The sequence below is a fragment of the Physcomitrium patens genome, chromosome 20 (genome assembly GCF_059467195.1).
Source record: "Physcomitrium patens ecotype Gransden chromosome 20, ASM5946719v1, whole genome shotgun sequence".
NCBI lineage: Eukaryota > Viridiplantae > Streptophyta > Bryopsida > Funariales > Funariaceae > Physcomitrium > Physcomitrium patens.
In genome coordinates, this window is record NC_143429.1 from 4233416 (window position 1) to 4247503 (window position 14088).

At 40.0% G+C, this 14088-nt stretch overlaps 2 protein-coding genes across 4 annotated transcripts; both read left to right on the forward strand.

Moving 5' to 3' along the window:
• Positions 1–697: 697 nt before the first annotated feature.
• LOC112273651 (aspartate--tRNA ligase, chloroplastic/mitochondrial) lies at positions 698–7002 on the forward strand. Of its 3 annotated transcripts, none has more exons than XM_024502663.3 (16): positions 698–910; positions 1592–2103; positions 2234–2377; positions 2566–2675; positions 2854–2965; positions 3094–3165; positions 3600–3691; positions 3912–4032; positions 4228–4350; positions 4507–4702; positions 5075–5262; positions 5450–5521; positions 5798–5896; positions 6043–6123; positions 6326–6383; positions 6611–7002. In XM_024502663.3, the coding sequence occupies exons 2-16, from the start codon at positions 1669–1671 to the stop codon at positions 6790–6792; spliced, it is 2085 nt and encodes a 694-aa protein (XP_024358431.1). In that variant the 5' UTR covers positions 698–910; positions 1592–1668; the 3' UTR covers positions 6793–7002. The 3 variants fall into 3 exon arrangements, with proteins under 3 accessions (XP_024358431.1, XP_024358432.1, XP_024358433.1); XM_024502664.3 differs by having other exon boundaries at positions 770–1062; XM_024502665.3 differs by having other exon boundaries at positions 775–1020.
• A 603-nt stretch (positions 7003–7605) lies between these two features.
• LOC112273655 (uncharacterized) lies at positions 7606–9625 on the forward strand. Its single transcript, XM_024502673.3, has 2 exons — positions 7606–7918; positions 8474–9625. Exons 1-2 carry the CDS (start codon positions 7844–7846, stop codon positions 9170–9172), a joined length of 774 nt encoding a protein of 257 aa, XP_024358441.1. The 5' UTR covers positions 7606–7843; the 3' UTR covers positions 9173–9625.
• The last annotated feature ends 4463 nt before the right edge of the window (positions 9626–14088 follow it).

The following is a 14088-nucleotide window of genomic DNA, read 5'->3' on the forward strand; positions in this document are numbered from 1 at the left end:
ACGTTGGAGCCAGGAGGGAAATCTGGCATGGCGGATCTCAGCCAACCGTGGCCGTCCAGGTCCAATGTCCTTGGATAAGGTACCAGCGTCCGCAGAATCATTATTCTGGTGGAGAATTATGAGAATGATATCCTGTTCGCTTTCATTTTTCTCGTGTTTTCCGTTGCTTAGGCCAGTGTGTGGTCCCCAACGAAACTTTGTTCAGCGAACGTCCCCGGCCCACCCTGGCTATTTAGGTTTTTCCTTACCGCTGCCTTCTAGAATTGTGGTCTGGGCGCACACAATCACATGAAATCCCATGAAGTTGCTCAATATTAAGTTGAGAGAACTAGCTCCTGCACTATCTTCTGAGGCAATTTTGCTACTGTTAGCCTCATCAATCAACTTTTATGTATAAACACACACATGTATATGTACAATTACACACACACGCACTCAGTACCGTTCTTGTTGTTATCAATCCATGTTCAGGAAACAATGCAACCCGTAATACACAGACTTGTGTGAGTTAACATGAAAATGCACCTAAATTGGCGCTAAGGCTCCTCTGTGAACGCTGATTTTCTACGGATTGGAAGTCGTGGGGTTGTGAGAATGCCATGGGTTGAAATCGTTTACCAATACGGGTACCTGACCACCTGGTATCCCTAACCTTGTCGATATATTCCGGTTGATGAAGGTGCTTATACCCTTCCAGTTCGTCTGTTCCGAAGGGGGATTCAATTCGTTTGGAGATAAAATTATTCATCCAACAGTCATTTCAAACTGATGTTCCCAAGCTTCTCCGTGTGGTTGAGCAAGGCGAGGAGCGGGGAATTGTAGGGTGGTGCTCAGTGCGTGGGGCTGAAGATTGCGCACCAAGCAGCTGGAGCTTCTTGGTTCCATGAGACTCAGTTCACTGCAATTTCTGGTTCGTACCGTGAATCACCTCAGTTTAGGTCATCGAATAAGCGGCAGAATGGCGTTTTTTGACGAATCCAACGAGCCTTTGGGCGATGACGCTGTCGTGCAATTCAAATGGTACCTGAGGCAGATGTTCTTGTGTTAAGGAATCGGGAAGGAGTATGTTAATCTCTCTCAAAACTGAGTGATACCTGTAGGGGTAATGTCTAGTTTCAGTTAATCACAAAAAAAGAAAAAAAAAAGGTTATTGGGTGTATGGGACTGTATTGAGTTGCTTCCAATTTGAGATTGAGCTCTTTTAGAGTTGGCAGTAGCAAAATTTATGTCAGTGCCACTGAGCCGACATTTCCTCATGTCTGAAATCGAACTTGAAAATTTTGGGTTTCGATTTTATTAAGCAAGTTGGCGCTTAAGTTGCAGCTTAGATTCAGGGGTTAGTGAAGAATTCTGCAGAGTTTTTTTGATTAAATCAATGATCTGTTAACGGAGGTCATCAATCTTACTGATGGCTGATATACAAATTGGAATAGGGTTACTACTGGCACGGAGGATGGGTGCGTACTAGCGAAGGGGTTTTGGAGTCTTCAAATTTTCAATGCAAGGCTTCTGTAGGTATCACAGAATCAGGGTTCAATTTTTTGTTTGAGGGAATGCGAGGATACTGAGGAGTGTTATCTCGTGTGTACAGGTTTTCAATGTAATGCGCAGTTGATTGCATCCGAGTGATCTGAGTGGATAACCTTAAACCCTAAACCTTGAAATATCATGGCCATAGCACCAGAGAGCTTGCGCACTGCTATGGCTATGGCAGTGCGACTGGGAGCCCCCCGTTGCCACGCCTCCATCCTGCTGCGCTCCCCTTTTGGCACCCTTTTCCGCAAGCACCACTACAATCGTCTGTCCCCAAGACCAAGGTGGTCGAGAACTCTGCATTCTACCACATCTCTGTGCTCCAAGCCGTCGTACGCTTTGCCTGTGGTGAGTTCGGTCCAGGATGCAGTGACGAAGCCGGTGACCAAAGGTGCTGGGTTTGACCTTGCTAACGAGGTATTAGATTTCTCGAGGCGCTCTCACGAGTGCGGGAAGCTGACTGAAAAGGATGTAGGAACAAGGGTGCGGGTATGCGGATGGGTTGCATCGCAGCGGAGCCACGGGGCTATTGCGTTTGTTAATTTGCGGGACCACTCCGGAATTGTGCAGGTACGAGAATGCGGTGGTCCTTCTAATTGTACACGTTTGTGAACATCATTTCGAAGATCTCATGAGAGTGGTTCTCAAAGTCCTATCATTTCCTCTCCCTTTGAACGTTTGCACCTTCTGGAAATGGCAGGTCAAATCAGATCCGGACAACTTCCCTGATTGTCATGAAACCGCCCAACACGTGCGTGTTGAGTACGTGGTAGCAGTTGAGGGTACTGTGCAGCTCAGACCTAAGGAAGTTGCAAATGCTCGTATGGCGACTGGATCTATTGAGGTAGTTTGTTTACTACTCGGATTAGCTTGTTGCTGGTGTTTGTTGATTGGCAATTCAACTGCTTCCATTATGGAATCAGCTTGTTGTCCATGTTTTCCCTGCACTGCAGAATGTGTCCGGAATGCGTGATTGAGTTATTTCGCATATTGCTTAAGCTTATGCAGAATTATTGTTTGACATGTATTCAGATCATTGCGGAGAGTCTACAGGTTCTGAACAAAGTGGGATTGGCTTTGCCATTTTTGGTGACACTTGCTGACGACAATAAAGAAATGCCTTCTGAAGAAGTTCGTCTTAGGTATGATTAGGTTGTGTTAAGTCTTTCTCCGAATTTTTCAGGTCTACATTGTTACAGTGGTAATGCAGAGACTGCATTAATTTTGGGAGTTTTGATCTGACTGCATAGATCTTGTACGGAATCGTTTTGAGCTATATTAGGCTCTTGTACACGAACCTGATGGATGATATAATCGCAGGTATCGACACCTTGATTTAAGGAGGGCTCAAATGAACACTAATTTGCGAATACGTCACAACATTATCAAGCTCATGCGCAGGCACTTGGAAGATGTTCACGACTTTATTGAGGTTATTTACCATAATCAAAACCGATAACCAGTGACATGAGGATTTTGCAAACAGATATCGAATACTATAGTAGGAGTGGCTTGTAAGAATCCAGACTCTCATCTTGTCTGCGAATTTTCTGTCTTCAGATAGAGACTCCAATATTGACAAAGTCAACTCCAGAAGGTGCACGCGATTACCTTGTTCCATCTCGTGTACAGGTAATTAGATACTTCTTTTGTTTTTGTCCTTGCATTCTTAATGATACTTTAGAATAATGTGAATGAACACGGTTCACCTATCCTCACTCAAAATATTATGAAGTTCGTCTTACATCACGTTGTAGACCTTTGTGAATGCTTGTATCCAAGTTTTCTCCACTAATGTGAGCTATGGTGGATTGAGGTTGACTTTGATAATACCTTGAGGATATTTAATGTGGTTCTGCTTATATAATTTAATCACATACTAAATTTTTTGGTCCTTCTACGTGATTGAATAAATTGGATGTCGTCCCTGGTATAAATCTGCATAGTAATTAATGAGCCGTACTTGATTGTTTATATCTTTGCTTTTTTGCGTGTATACAGCTAGATTTGTGGTTGAATGATACTTGTTTCAAAAGAAAGTTGAGTTGTGTTGGTGGTTGTGGCAGCCAGGAGATTTTTATGCTTTGCCTCAAAGTCCACAGCTCTTCAAGCAGATGCTCATGGTTTCAGGGTTCAACAGATACTATCAACTAGCCAGGTAACTTTTTCTCTGGTATACATTTTCTGGATGCGTATGGCTTATTTACGTAAGAGCATTTTATAGTTTTAAGAGCTGCTTGCTGAGTTTTAGCAAATTTTCACACGATGTAGGTATTTCCTCGGTAGAGAATATCTAACATTATCCGCTACCAACTAAATAGCCTACTGAACAGGCGAGATTGTGAGAAAGCACCATGACTTGTTTTGGAACCATCCAGGTGCTTTCGAGATGAAGACTTAAGGGCGGATAGGCAACCAGAGTTTACACAGCTAGATTTGGAGCTTTCTTTTACACCTCTTGAGGATATGCTGGAGCTCAATGAGGGGCTCATGAGACATGTGTGCTTTCAAACATATCTTATGCTGCTCTTCCTACATTTTAGTTTCTGTTCATCTACTCTAAAATATTTCTCAATTCTACAAGAGATTCTTTGTGGGCTTTCTTTTTACCTTGAGCAATACCCGATCCCTTATTTTATACTTATGGTAATAATTATTGAGTTGAACTCGTTTTTTTGTTTCGGTGTCTTACAGGTGTTCAAGCAAATAATAGGGGTCGATCTTCCTAATCCTTTCCGAAGGGTTACTTATGCTGAGGCAATGTCACGTTATGGCAGTGATAAGCCTGATCTTCGTTATGGACTAGAGCTTGTTAAGGTATAATTTTAATATCACCTTCTGATTTCTTTCTACAAGAGTAATGTCAGTGGTTGATCTTGTTATCACGAGTCTATGATGATTCCTAGAGATAGTTGTAACTTCACATGCCATAACTGTACCTATGTATTTATTCTCGTTGTTTTATTTTGAAAGGTTTCGGAACTGTTTGCGGGATCGAGTTTTGCACCATTTTCAAGCGCTGTGGAAGAGGGTGGCTTAGTTAAGGCAATCAGTATTCCAGGGGGTTCTTCAAAAATATCAGCTACAAGGTTAAAGAAAGGAGATGTATATCAACAAGCTATTAAGTCGGGAGCTAAAGGCTTACCTTATGTGAAGGTCTTGGCAGGCGGTAGAGTTTATCACAATTCCTTTATGCCTTATTTTTCCTATTAAACCTGCAGCAGGGTCATCAGTCCTACCAACACCACAGAAGAATCACTTACGTCATACTGAGTAATTATAGTCTTCTCGATCCGTTTGGTTACACTTCATTATGTCGTAAATGTGTATCTCCCTCTTTGCCCATTAACCTCTATGAACATCTGCTTCTTTCCCTGTGAACATCTGTTTCATACATGTCTCTATTTATGATTTTTAACGATGCTAGCTGATGAACATTACGGAATTAAGAATTCGACAGTGTCCAGGTACTTTTCTCTGTGAATTTTGAGGTCAGAATCATATCGGTAGTAGACGTATTGACGTACAAGTTGCCATGCAGGTGAACTTGAGGGGCCTCCTGCTCTTGTTGGAAGCTTAAGCCCGGAGAAGAAGCAGGAACTAGTATCGCTTTGTGCTTCTAATGCAGGAGATCTCATCGTATTCGCAGCTGGCCCAGATTCATCTGTGCATAGAACTCTTGATGCCCTTCGTACTTATCTTGCTGACAACTTGGACATCGTTGACAAGGTGCTTTACTTCCTATTATCGGGACTCACCGTGTTTCTACCTGTAGATTTGGGACATTTTTATCCATTTTTGAGTTCTGCATATTCTTCTTTTAATTCGGGACATCTGCAGGCTTGCATCATGCAGAGCTATATGTTTCAGTTTCAGTACTCACTTACAATTGTGCGATCTGTGGTTGATGTATCAGAGTGCGCATGCTATACTCTGGGTTACGGATTTTCCCATGTTTGAATGGAATGAAGATGAACAAAGGCTTGAGGTGAGCTTTACTTGCACTGTGGACCAAATAGATTCACAAAGTTTCTTCGTAGAACGTTGATTTTCGGACGATAATGCTCTACCTTTTGTCTTTGTGAGCTACATGTCCTGAAGCTTTTTATCTGATTTACCAAGCATCTGGATCATTCCCAGTCGATTATCAGACCAGAAAGAAATTGTATGCATATCATTACTCAATTCCTTGTGTGAGCATGTGCCTGAACAGTAACATCTTTTATCCAGATCTAATGTCACAATGCTGATTTTTATGTCGCAGGCGCTCCACCATCCCTTTACCGCTCCTCATCCAGATGATATGGGAGATCTTAAAAATGCTAGAGCTTTGGCTTATGATCTCGTTTACAATGGTGTTGAGGTGAATTCTATTTACCTTGAAAGTTTGCATTAAATCCTGTTTAAATAGGTTTGCTCTTTTGGTACTAAAAAGTCTGAAGCGTATCTCAACGGTTGGCATTGAATCCTGTATTTAATGTTCACTTATTTACTTCTTTCTTGTGTCAGATTGGAGGTGGAAGTCTGAGAATATATAAAAGATCTGTTCAAGAAAAAGTGCTAAGTGCCATTGGCCTGACTCCTGAAGAAGTACACTCCTGAATCCTAACTTATCTCTTGGAAATTCTTCTTTGCAAATCATTGGATAGAAATATGAAAATGGGTTTAATGTCGCATCTGGGGCTCGCTTGTTCTGTCGGAAGCAATATTCACAGGTTTCTCTTTGTAATTGCTCCACTAATCGATCGTTCACATTACCCCAAGCTTTGCAATCTGATCTATGTGTGAACAGGCAGAAGAAAAATTTGGGTTTCTTTTAGAAGCGCTAGATCTCGGTGCTCCACCTCACGGTATTGCCTAATACTTGCACTCTATTGTGGTCTTCTAATTTTGAATTTTTATTGTAAACCTTACTTGCCTGAAGCATTCGACAGGAACAATGAACTATCATTTCGAATGAAAAGTGTGGAGAAAATTTTAGTCTGAACGAACAAAACCGTGTTTGCAAGTGCCTTGATTTGCTCTCTCTCTCAATTTTGTAGTTAAACTTTTCGTCTCGTGTGATGTCAACGTGCAGGAGGCATCGCCTATGGATTGGACCGGCTGGTCATGTTACTGGCTGGCGAGACCTCAATTAGGGACGTCATTGCATTTCCCAAATCTACTACAGCTCGGTGTTTGCTAACAAACGCCCCATCATCTGTCGATTCTTCACAATTAAGCCAACTTTCTCTTAGGTCTACTGTAATCAATACGTGATATGTATCACATCTATCCACTCTCTTCAATATCATGCTCACCAATCATTTCAATACCGCCAGACAACCTCCAATTATTTTTCTTAAGCAATTTGATGGTGCTTACATTGTAATAGGAGTGATCCATGTCCTTTTCAAGTCGCATGTGTAGACTTCCACTTAGACGGCCTTGTAACAAATGCTTTTTTGAAAGTGCTCCGTTTGCCGAAAAGCGAGTCTTATTCAACCTCTGAAGGGTAAACTACATTCTATTTAGCGACGGTTATGAAATATTGTGGGTTAGCGTGTGTGTCAGTACGTCTGTGTGTATATTGACTGGCTACATCGAAATGAATGGTGCATTTATCAAAGTAATAGAATCTGATGTCAGTGATTTTGCTCGACTCGACGTTGCATGTCAACGTGGTGCTCTACAAAACGACAATTCCTGAGTTTCTTCAACTTTACAACTCGTTAATTTGAGACAGCCCAGTGCTGAAGGCATGAATATGTGACTTTTTAATTTAGGATTCTCAAAGGATAGCTGTACAGGCTTTCAACTACGTTATGTTTTACTGGTTATTTAACGCTAGATTTTTAATAAGAAAAATCACACTGCTCCAATGCAAACTCGGCATTCGTGAATTTCAGCCATTAATGCGTGTAGGAGAAATATCATGTTTCACAAACCAGAATCAACCCGAGAGTGCCAGGCACGGATGGAGACGCCGAAGGAGACGAACAGAACAGAGTCGCACGAAAACAGTTGAGGCTTCCGACATTCTGAGCCCTATACTCGGCCTCCAAGCCTCCCCTTGCCCCCGAGAAATTTTTCAGAAGCAGATGATGGGGATAGGACTTTGTGCGCAACTGCCGTTGTAATTGTTTCTATCCGTTGTTATCGAGGAAGCTCCGAGGGTTCTTTTTTTTCGATTGTTTAGGTGGCCGTGCGGTGCCGAGTTTAGGCAGAGAGGCAAGCTGAGTTTCTTGGGATTCGTTGGCTTCATTGGGTTTGGTGGTTTTGTTGAAACTCTACCTCTACGCCGCAGCGTAAGTGCGCCATCGGTGACAGGATGTGCGTTGTTGCAGTGAGATCGTTGCGCGTGCACTGTCCGGCTGTGGTTTCTCTGCCTCTGGAATCCTGGAAGGTGTGTTGTGTTATTGATTCTTTGTGGTCGCGGTTTTGGATGTGGTATATGGAGTCTCGGTGTCTGCGGTTGTTAATGGTGATGATATTTCTGAATTTGATAGAATTCGTTTGTTACTGATGTATCGTTTGTGATTAGGTTTTTTATTTGATTGATGAATTAGAATTTGGGAATTGGTTCCATGGATTACGGTGACATTTAGCTGTGGAACAATACCTGATGTTGGATGTTGCAATTTATGTTGTTATTCCCTTCATTGATTTTGCAATGATATTCTCCTTACAGTTACAGCTTAATTTTGCCCTTAAGTGAATCTAGCTCGAATTGTAACGACGCCAACTATCTGCCAGTAGCATCGCAGTACTAAGCTCTTCACCTCCGAATTCTGAGTCATTTTGTTTATGAGAGTTACCAAGTTACAAGTAGCAGTACCTTTTAAAACACTCTCTAGTAATTTGATCGGACAAATTAATGTAGAGTATTAATGCATTTTGTTGCTGTCTCGACGTTGTACTGGAATTTCGTTGTAAACAATTTTAGGGTTTGTATGTACAGGTGAACAAGAATCTCTGCCATTTTCTTCCATCTCCAGACAAGCATCGTGTAGGAAGCAGGTTGAAAATCAGTCAAGTACCTAATGCAAATTTAGACAGGTGGGATAGTCCGCACAACAGAAGGCTACCACCATGCCGGGCACATTTTGATGAGGAGCAGCTATCGAGATCCAATTACCCAAACAATGCAGAGGGTTTTCCGGGTGAGGAGAAGGAGAGTTTCCTCGAGCGGTTGGCGCGTGCATGGGCTATTCTTTTCCCAGCCAAGTCAAATCCTTCCTCAAATGCGTCTATTGCTAAACAGAGACTTAAAATGATTCTCATCTCAGATAGATGCTCTGTGAATGACGACGCCAAGAGGAGGATTGTGACGAACATTGTTGGGGCTCTTTCTGATTTTGTGGAGATCGAATCTGAGGACAAAGTGCAGCTAAATGTCTCCTCGGATCCTGATTTGGGCACAGTTTACTCTGTGACAGTGCCTGTAAGGAGGGTGAGACCTCAATATCAGGAGTTCAGTCATGAGCTTGTAAATACCGAACTCAGGACGTTCGACTATGAGGAAGTGGAAGGCAATTTTCGCATGGTAGACATTCGTTTTGAACACCCAGATGTTTTTCATCAGGATGTGGTTCCTGATGGCTTCCAGGATAATTCGGATGTACAGGAAAGTGAAGATGGTTCAGCGCCGAATGTCTGATTCCTAGCTATGTCTCTTTGGATAGTGCGTACATTATACATCTGGTGGCATATTGTGTTGTAAACACACAGAGCGTCTAATTACATCGACACATGAGCAACAGCTTTTAGATTTGGGTTTGCTTCCAGGAAGATATGATTGCAGATATGTAACAAGTTGCGAGATTTGAAGCAGTCTCAGAACATCTCACTATGTGGACTGCCGGGAGACCAAGTGTAGCACAGAGCCCTTTGGTTTAGACCATGAGATCATGCAGAGGTTGTACATCTACTCGTCGTAAGAGCTTAGCTGTGGATGGTAATCTTCTCTGTTTTTTACTTTCCTACGGACACCCAATTGAACAATTTCATGTAGAGACTGACGTCTTTCGCTGCTGGAAGCTTTCAGTGCTTCCTAAGTACTAATTCAACAGTGTGACCTGGACCGTAGTACCAGACGTCCACAGTTTTGTTACATTGAGCTTTGAATAGTTGAATTTGATATGGAACTCAGATGCGCTGTACCGCGATGCTTCTCCAACCTACAGTGTAGCGAATCTACCTTCTTTCTTTGTGTCGACTTCAGGGTGTACAAAGTAATGCTACCCATGTAGAATCTTGTAGTTTACCACGATTGCCTTATGTCACATCACAGACCACAGTGGTCTCATGAAAGGGGTTGAACGCATTGCGTTGCTGCTAAGCTAGCGCTTGGAAGACGAATGACGCTGCGCACCCGTCTTACAGAGCCTATGCATCGAAATTTGCAGTAAACGATCCCTCCTCGAGGAGCGGCTAAGGCGGACGCCGTACTTCATTCTCCACATGGCAGTCTCCATGCCCAGAAGACTTAGTATACATGCATAACAACTGTTGAGACTCAGCTCCATGTCATGATGAAAAACTTCTGCTCCAAATCGTTACCTCATGGGGGTGGATGTCAAGCGGAACGAGATGGAGAGTTTGATCTCTGGACACGGTCGCAGCAAAGCGTACAATCAAACTAAAGGCTTGAACTGGTCCTGCAGAAAGAGGAAAAGTTTATTCTAGATGAAGGACTTGTGAGATTCAGTTCACTCAACTGAGAATAAGTCCCCGCTCCCCGCACAAGTGCTTTTTGCTTGTTCCCCACATGGCTTGGGTCCAGCCGACTTGTGTGCACTGTGCAGCAATCCTGGGTGTTGTGCTCATGAGGTGAATCTCGTCAGAGTGAGAACTAATTATCATTTTCAGCCTGGATGATGAATTCAGAATAGAAGCCGTGGGTCATTCTTGATCAACTGATGTCTGGATTTTGCACCCCTTTCGGAGCATTCATCTTGGAAGCTGTTCAGGATTTCCTTTTCAACCTTGCATTATTTTACCTGCGGTTACTTCCGATCCCTCTCATGAATGGAATCTTTAGCCGCCCCGTGAATTCCTGCGAAGATGGTGGGTGCTTTCCCTCGCTTGACTCTAGGAATTCCAAACCGCATCGCAGCGCTGGCAATTTCCATCCATCACCATTCCGAAGCTGACTGCTACATTTCCAGAATCTTTTTCGACACGGTTCCCTACGATTGCACCAAAAGCCTTTGAGTGAATGATTCATTGCAAAAGTGAAAATGAATTCAATTTGCCGAATTCTAGTAGCTGAAAAGCTTCAAGTAGGCGGTGCAGAGCAAGATCCACAACATCCAATAGAAGTGCCAAGATAAAATATCTTTAAAAAAACAGATTCCCCTCTTGCGATTTGGTATGATAACAGTGGCCTTGGCCACCATGGCAGCATTTCACTCGCGGTAAGAATATCTTTTTCCTGTGGAGCTCCACGAAAGCTGCCTCTGAGCTCACTCCCTCCTCTCCATCCCCACCCAACGATTGTGCTCAACAGTCACTTATCACCATATCTCCTCTTGCACCTCAGGTGTCTGGCGCCACACTCAAGTTACCAAGGGACGTTTATTCTGTCAACCACATGGCATCACGACGCATCGAACTCAGTGAAACAATCTCTTCCTGTGGAGAGCAACGAAAGGTGCTGGTCAGCGGCGAATTTGGACAAGTAGACCATATCGAACGTCTCCTTCCTCCTCACTGCAGAGTGAATAAGAGTCAGGTTGCTGGAACAAGTAAAAACAAAAAAAGAATCAAAATTTTAAAATTTTAACAAAAAACTTCTCTGTGCCTCGGGATCGACAAAAACTTTTACCGAAACCACTCATGTGCTAGTGATCTGAGCTTCACAACCCCATCACTACTTTCCAAAGGCTGCATTAGTCCCGTTTCTAGAAACCAGCACCTCTCCGTGGACGGCCCAGAGGAGTTTGCTGGCAAGACTGGAATCAGATTCCATGTTGGTTTTTCACCGATTGTTGCAAACTGGCCCGCTTGTCTGGACGCTCATCGGATGGATGCTCCACCGAGCCGCAACAAACAACATCCTCGGTGCATGGCTCATACACACACACATTCACTCACTGTGAGCTCATCGTCCCCACAGCAAGTGCGATGCCATGTTTGGGACCTCAGGTTTATTACACTGTCAGTTCATCATGTTGTTCATCATGTTGTTCAGCATATAAATATATATATATATATATATATTCCTTTATGTGAAATATTCACAACTGAAAAGAAACTGCGCACAGGCAAGCATCGCTGCCTTGAAGAATGACCTCCTTTAGGTTTCCCTACATTGTTGCTTCACTTTTGTGCTTCAGCCAAGGACGATGTGATTTAGTAAACTTCTATAAACCAGAAAAAAAAAAAAAAGGGAAGTGAATAAGAAATCAGTGATTGAACAAGTGTTTTGATGTCCTTGGTCGACAACATATTTGGTTCGACCACGAAATTTGTTGTAATTATTTTTAGTTTTCACATTGAGACAAGACTAAAGATTTTGTGTGACATAATTGCCATTCTTTATTTAAGTACTGTATTTTTAAAACTATTTTAAAACCCTCACTATTGGAATTAGTAATATATAAGAAAATATTTTTTATTTTTAGAAATATTAATTTCTTGTAAAGTTGAAGTTATTATCAAAGTAACATAAATCTAATGTTTTAAGAAACGTTTTTTTTTGTAAATATTTAAGCACCTAATTATTCTTTGTACCCTATGTATCTTTATTAAATATTCTCAAATATGATTAGTACCAGGTCCAAAAAATACTAGACACCTTGTATTTGAAAGAATCAAGACTTACAGGTGTTTATAATTCTTTTAAAAGAAAAATTAAGATTAAGACATTTTTTGGTGATCTCAAGCCTATGGTTTTGTTTATACCTTAGATACATTATGAAGATTGTGCACTCTCTTTGTATTTTATTTAATTTTAAATATTTATTTTGTACATAGATTCTTAAAAAGATTATTGCTTATTATTTATTTATAAATATCTCTCTTTATAATTATTAGTATTTACACAGTTTTAAAATATATTTCTTAAAACTATTAAATAAACATAGTTATGTATTTATTTATTTTTTAATTAGTTATACTTTACAACTAGCTACTATCATCAATATTGAAAACATTGTGAAATTAAAAGAATTATTAATAGAGGGTCAAGTATCATATTAAAATTACAAAAATCATTCGAACTAGTTGAAAAATAATGTTCATATTACAATGGGAAGGATTTTAGATAAGATGTTTTTGAATGCCAAAATATTCTAAAATATTGCAATTATTGTTTTAAGAAATAAAATTAGAATGTCTATTAAGTTTTATTAACTTCATTAAATTTCACATATAATAGATTTTTTTAATGATTTTTTTTACTAAAATACTAAGTTCCATAACATATTAATAAAATAATATGAATGAAATCAATTAAAAACTCATCGAAATATATCTCTGGAAATTTTAACTTTAAGATTTAATAGTTGTAAAATAATATACATAATAGCGATTTATTTTAATTTATTAATAATATTATTATTATATATAAGCTTATCTATTCTCTAAATCATTTATTTATTTATTTTGAAATTTGTTTTTAAATAGAAGAAGGAAAAAAAAATTCTAAAACACTACAGTTTTATCCTCTTCAAGAATCAGTATATTATTTGTTCATATAACATTTTTTTTATTATTCAATTCAATTTTTAGATTAATATATTTACTTATGTATTAAGTTCAGTTATATTAATGCCAAAATAACTTCTTTTCTTTTCTTTCCTGTTTTTTTGACAAATAATTATACACATAATTTGATTTTTGTTAAATTTTATATAAGAAGATTTGTTTAATTAATATATATTTAAAAATAATTTTATAATTTTATAATCAATCAGTAGGTGAAATAAAGATACATCCCACATGCAAAACATCAAATATATCTATTATTATCATTATTATTATACACTTTCATTAAATGCCAAGAAATTGACAAGAGTAAGAAAACCTAGTTTTCTTTGTATAATACATCTTTTGTTACTTTCCAAATAAGAAATTTGTAAAATACCATAACAAACACACAATACATTATTATTATTATTTTCATTTTGTAAGTGCTTCTCATTCAACAAATTTCTCCTCAAACATCCTTGCTCCAACAAGTAATTTCTAATGTTCTTGATATTGTTACCCCACAATCTATTGGCCATAAAACAAGCAAAATAATGACAAAAAAATATGTATGAAGAAGGATGTACCTTGAAATGAACTCCTCCTCCTATTATGTTTGCCAACAGAGATTGGCATAATTAAGGTACTCCTTGTTTCTATTCATGAGGCCACAATTGCATGATTTGGAACACTAGCAAAATACTTGGACACTCACATGGTAATAGATGCCTTATTCCTTGTTACTACAACAATCTATGTATGTATGTATGTAGCAACTAGTGTGAGTTTTTGGCAACCAAGGCCAGCCCCGGCCCACCAGAGGGATTCTTTATGGGATATGCTTCTCGGCACCCAAGACGGAGAGTTGCTTGAGGTGACAAA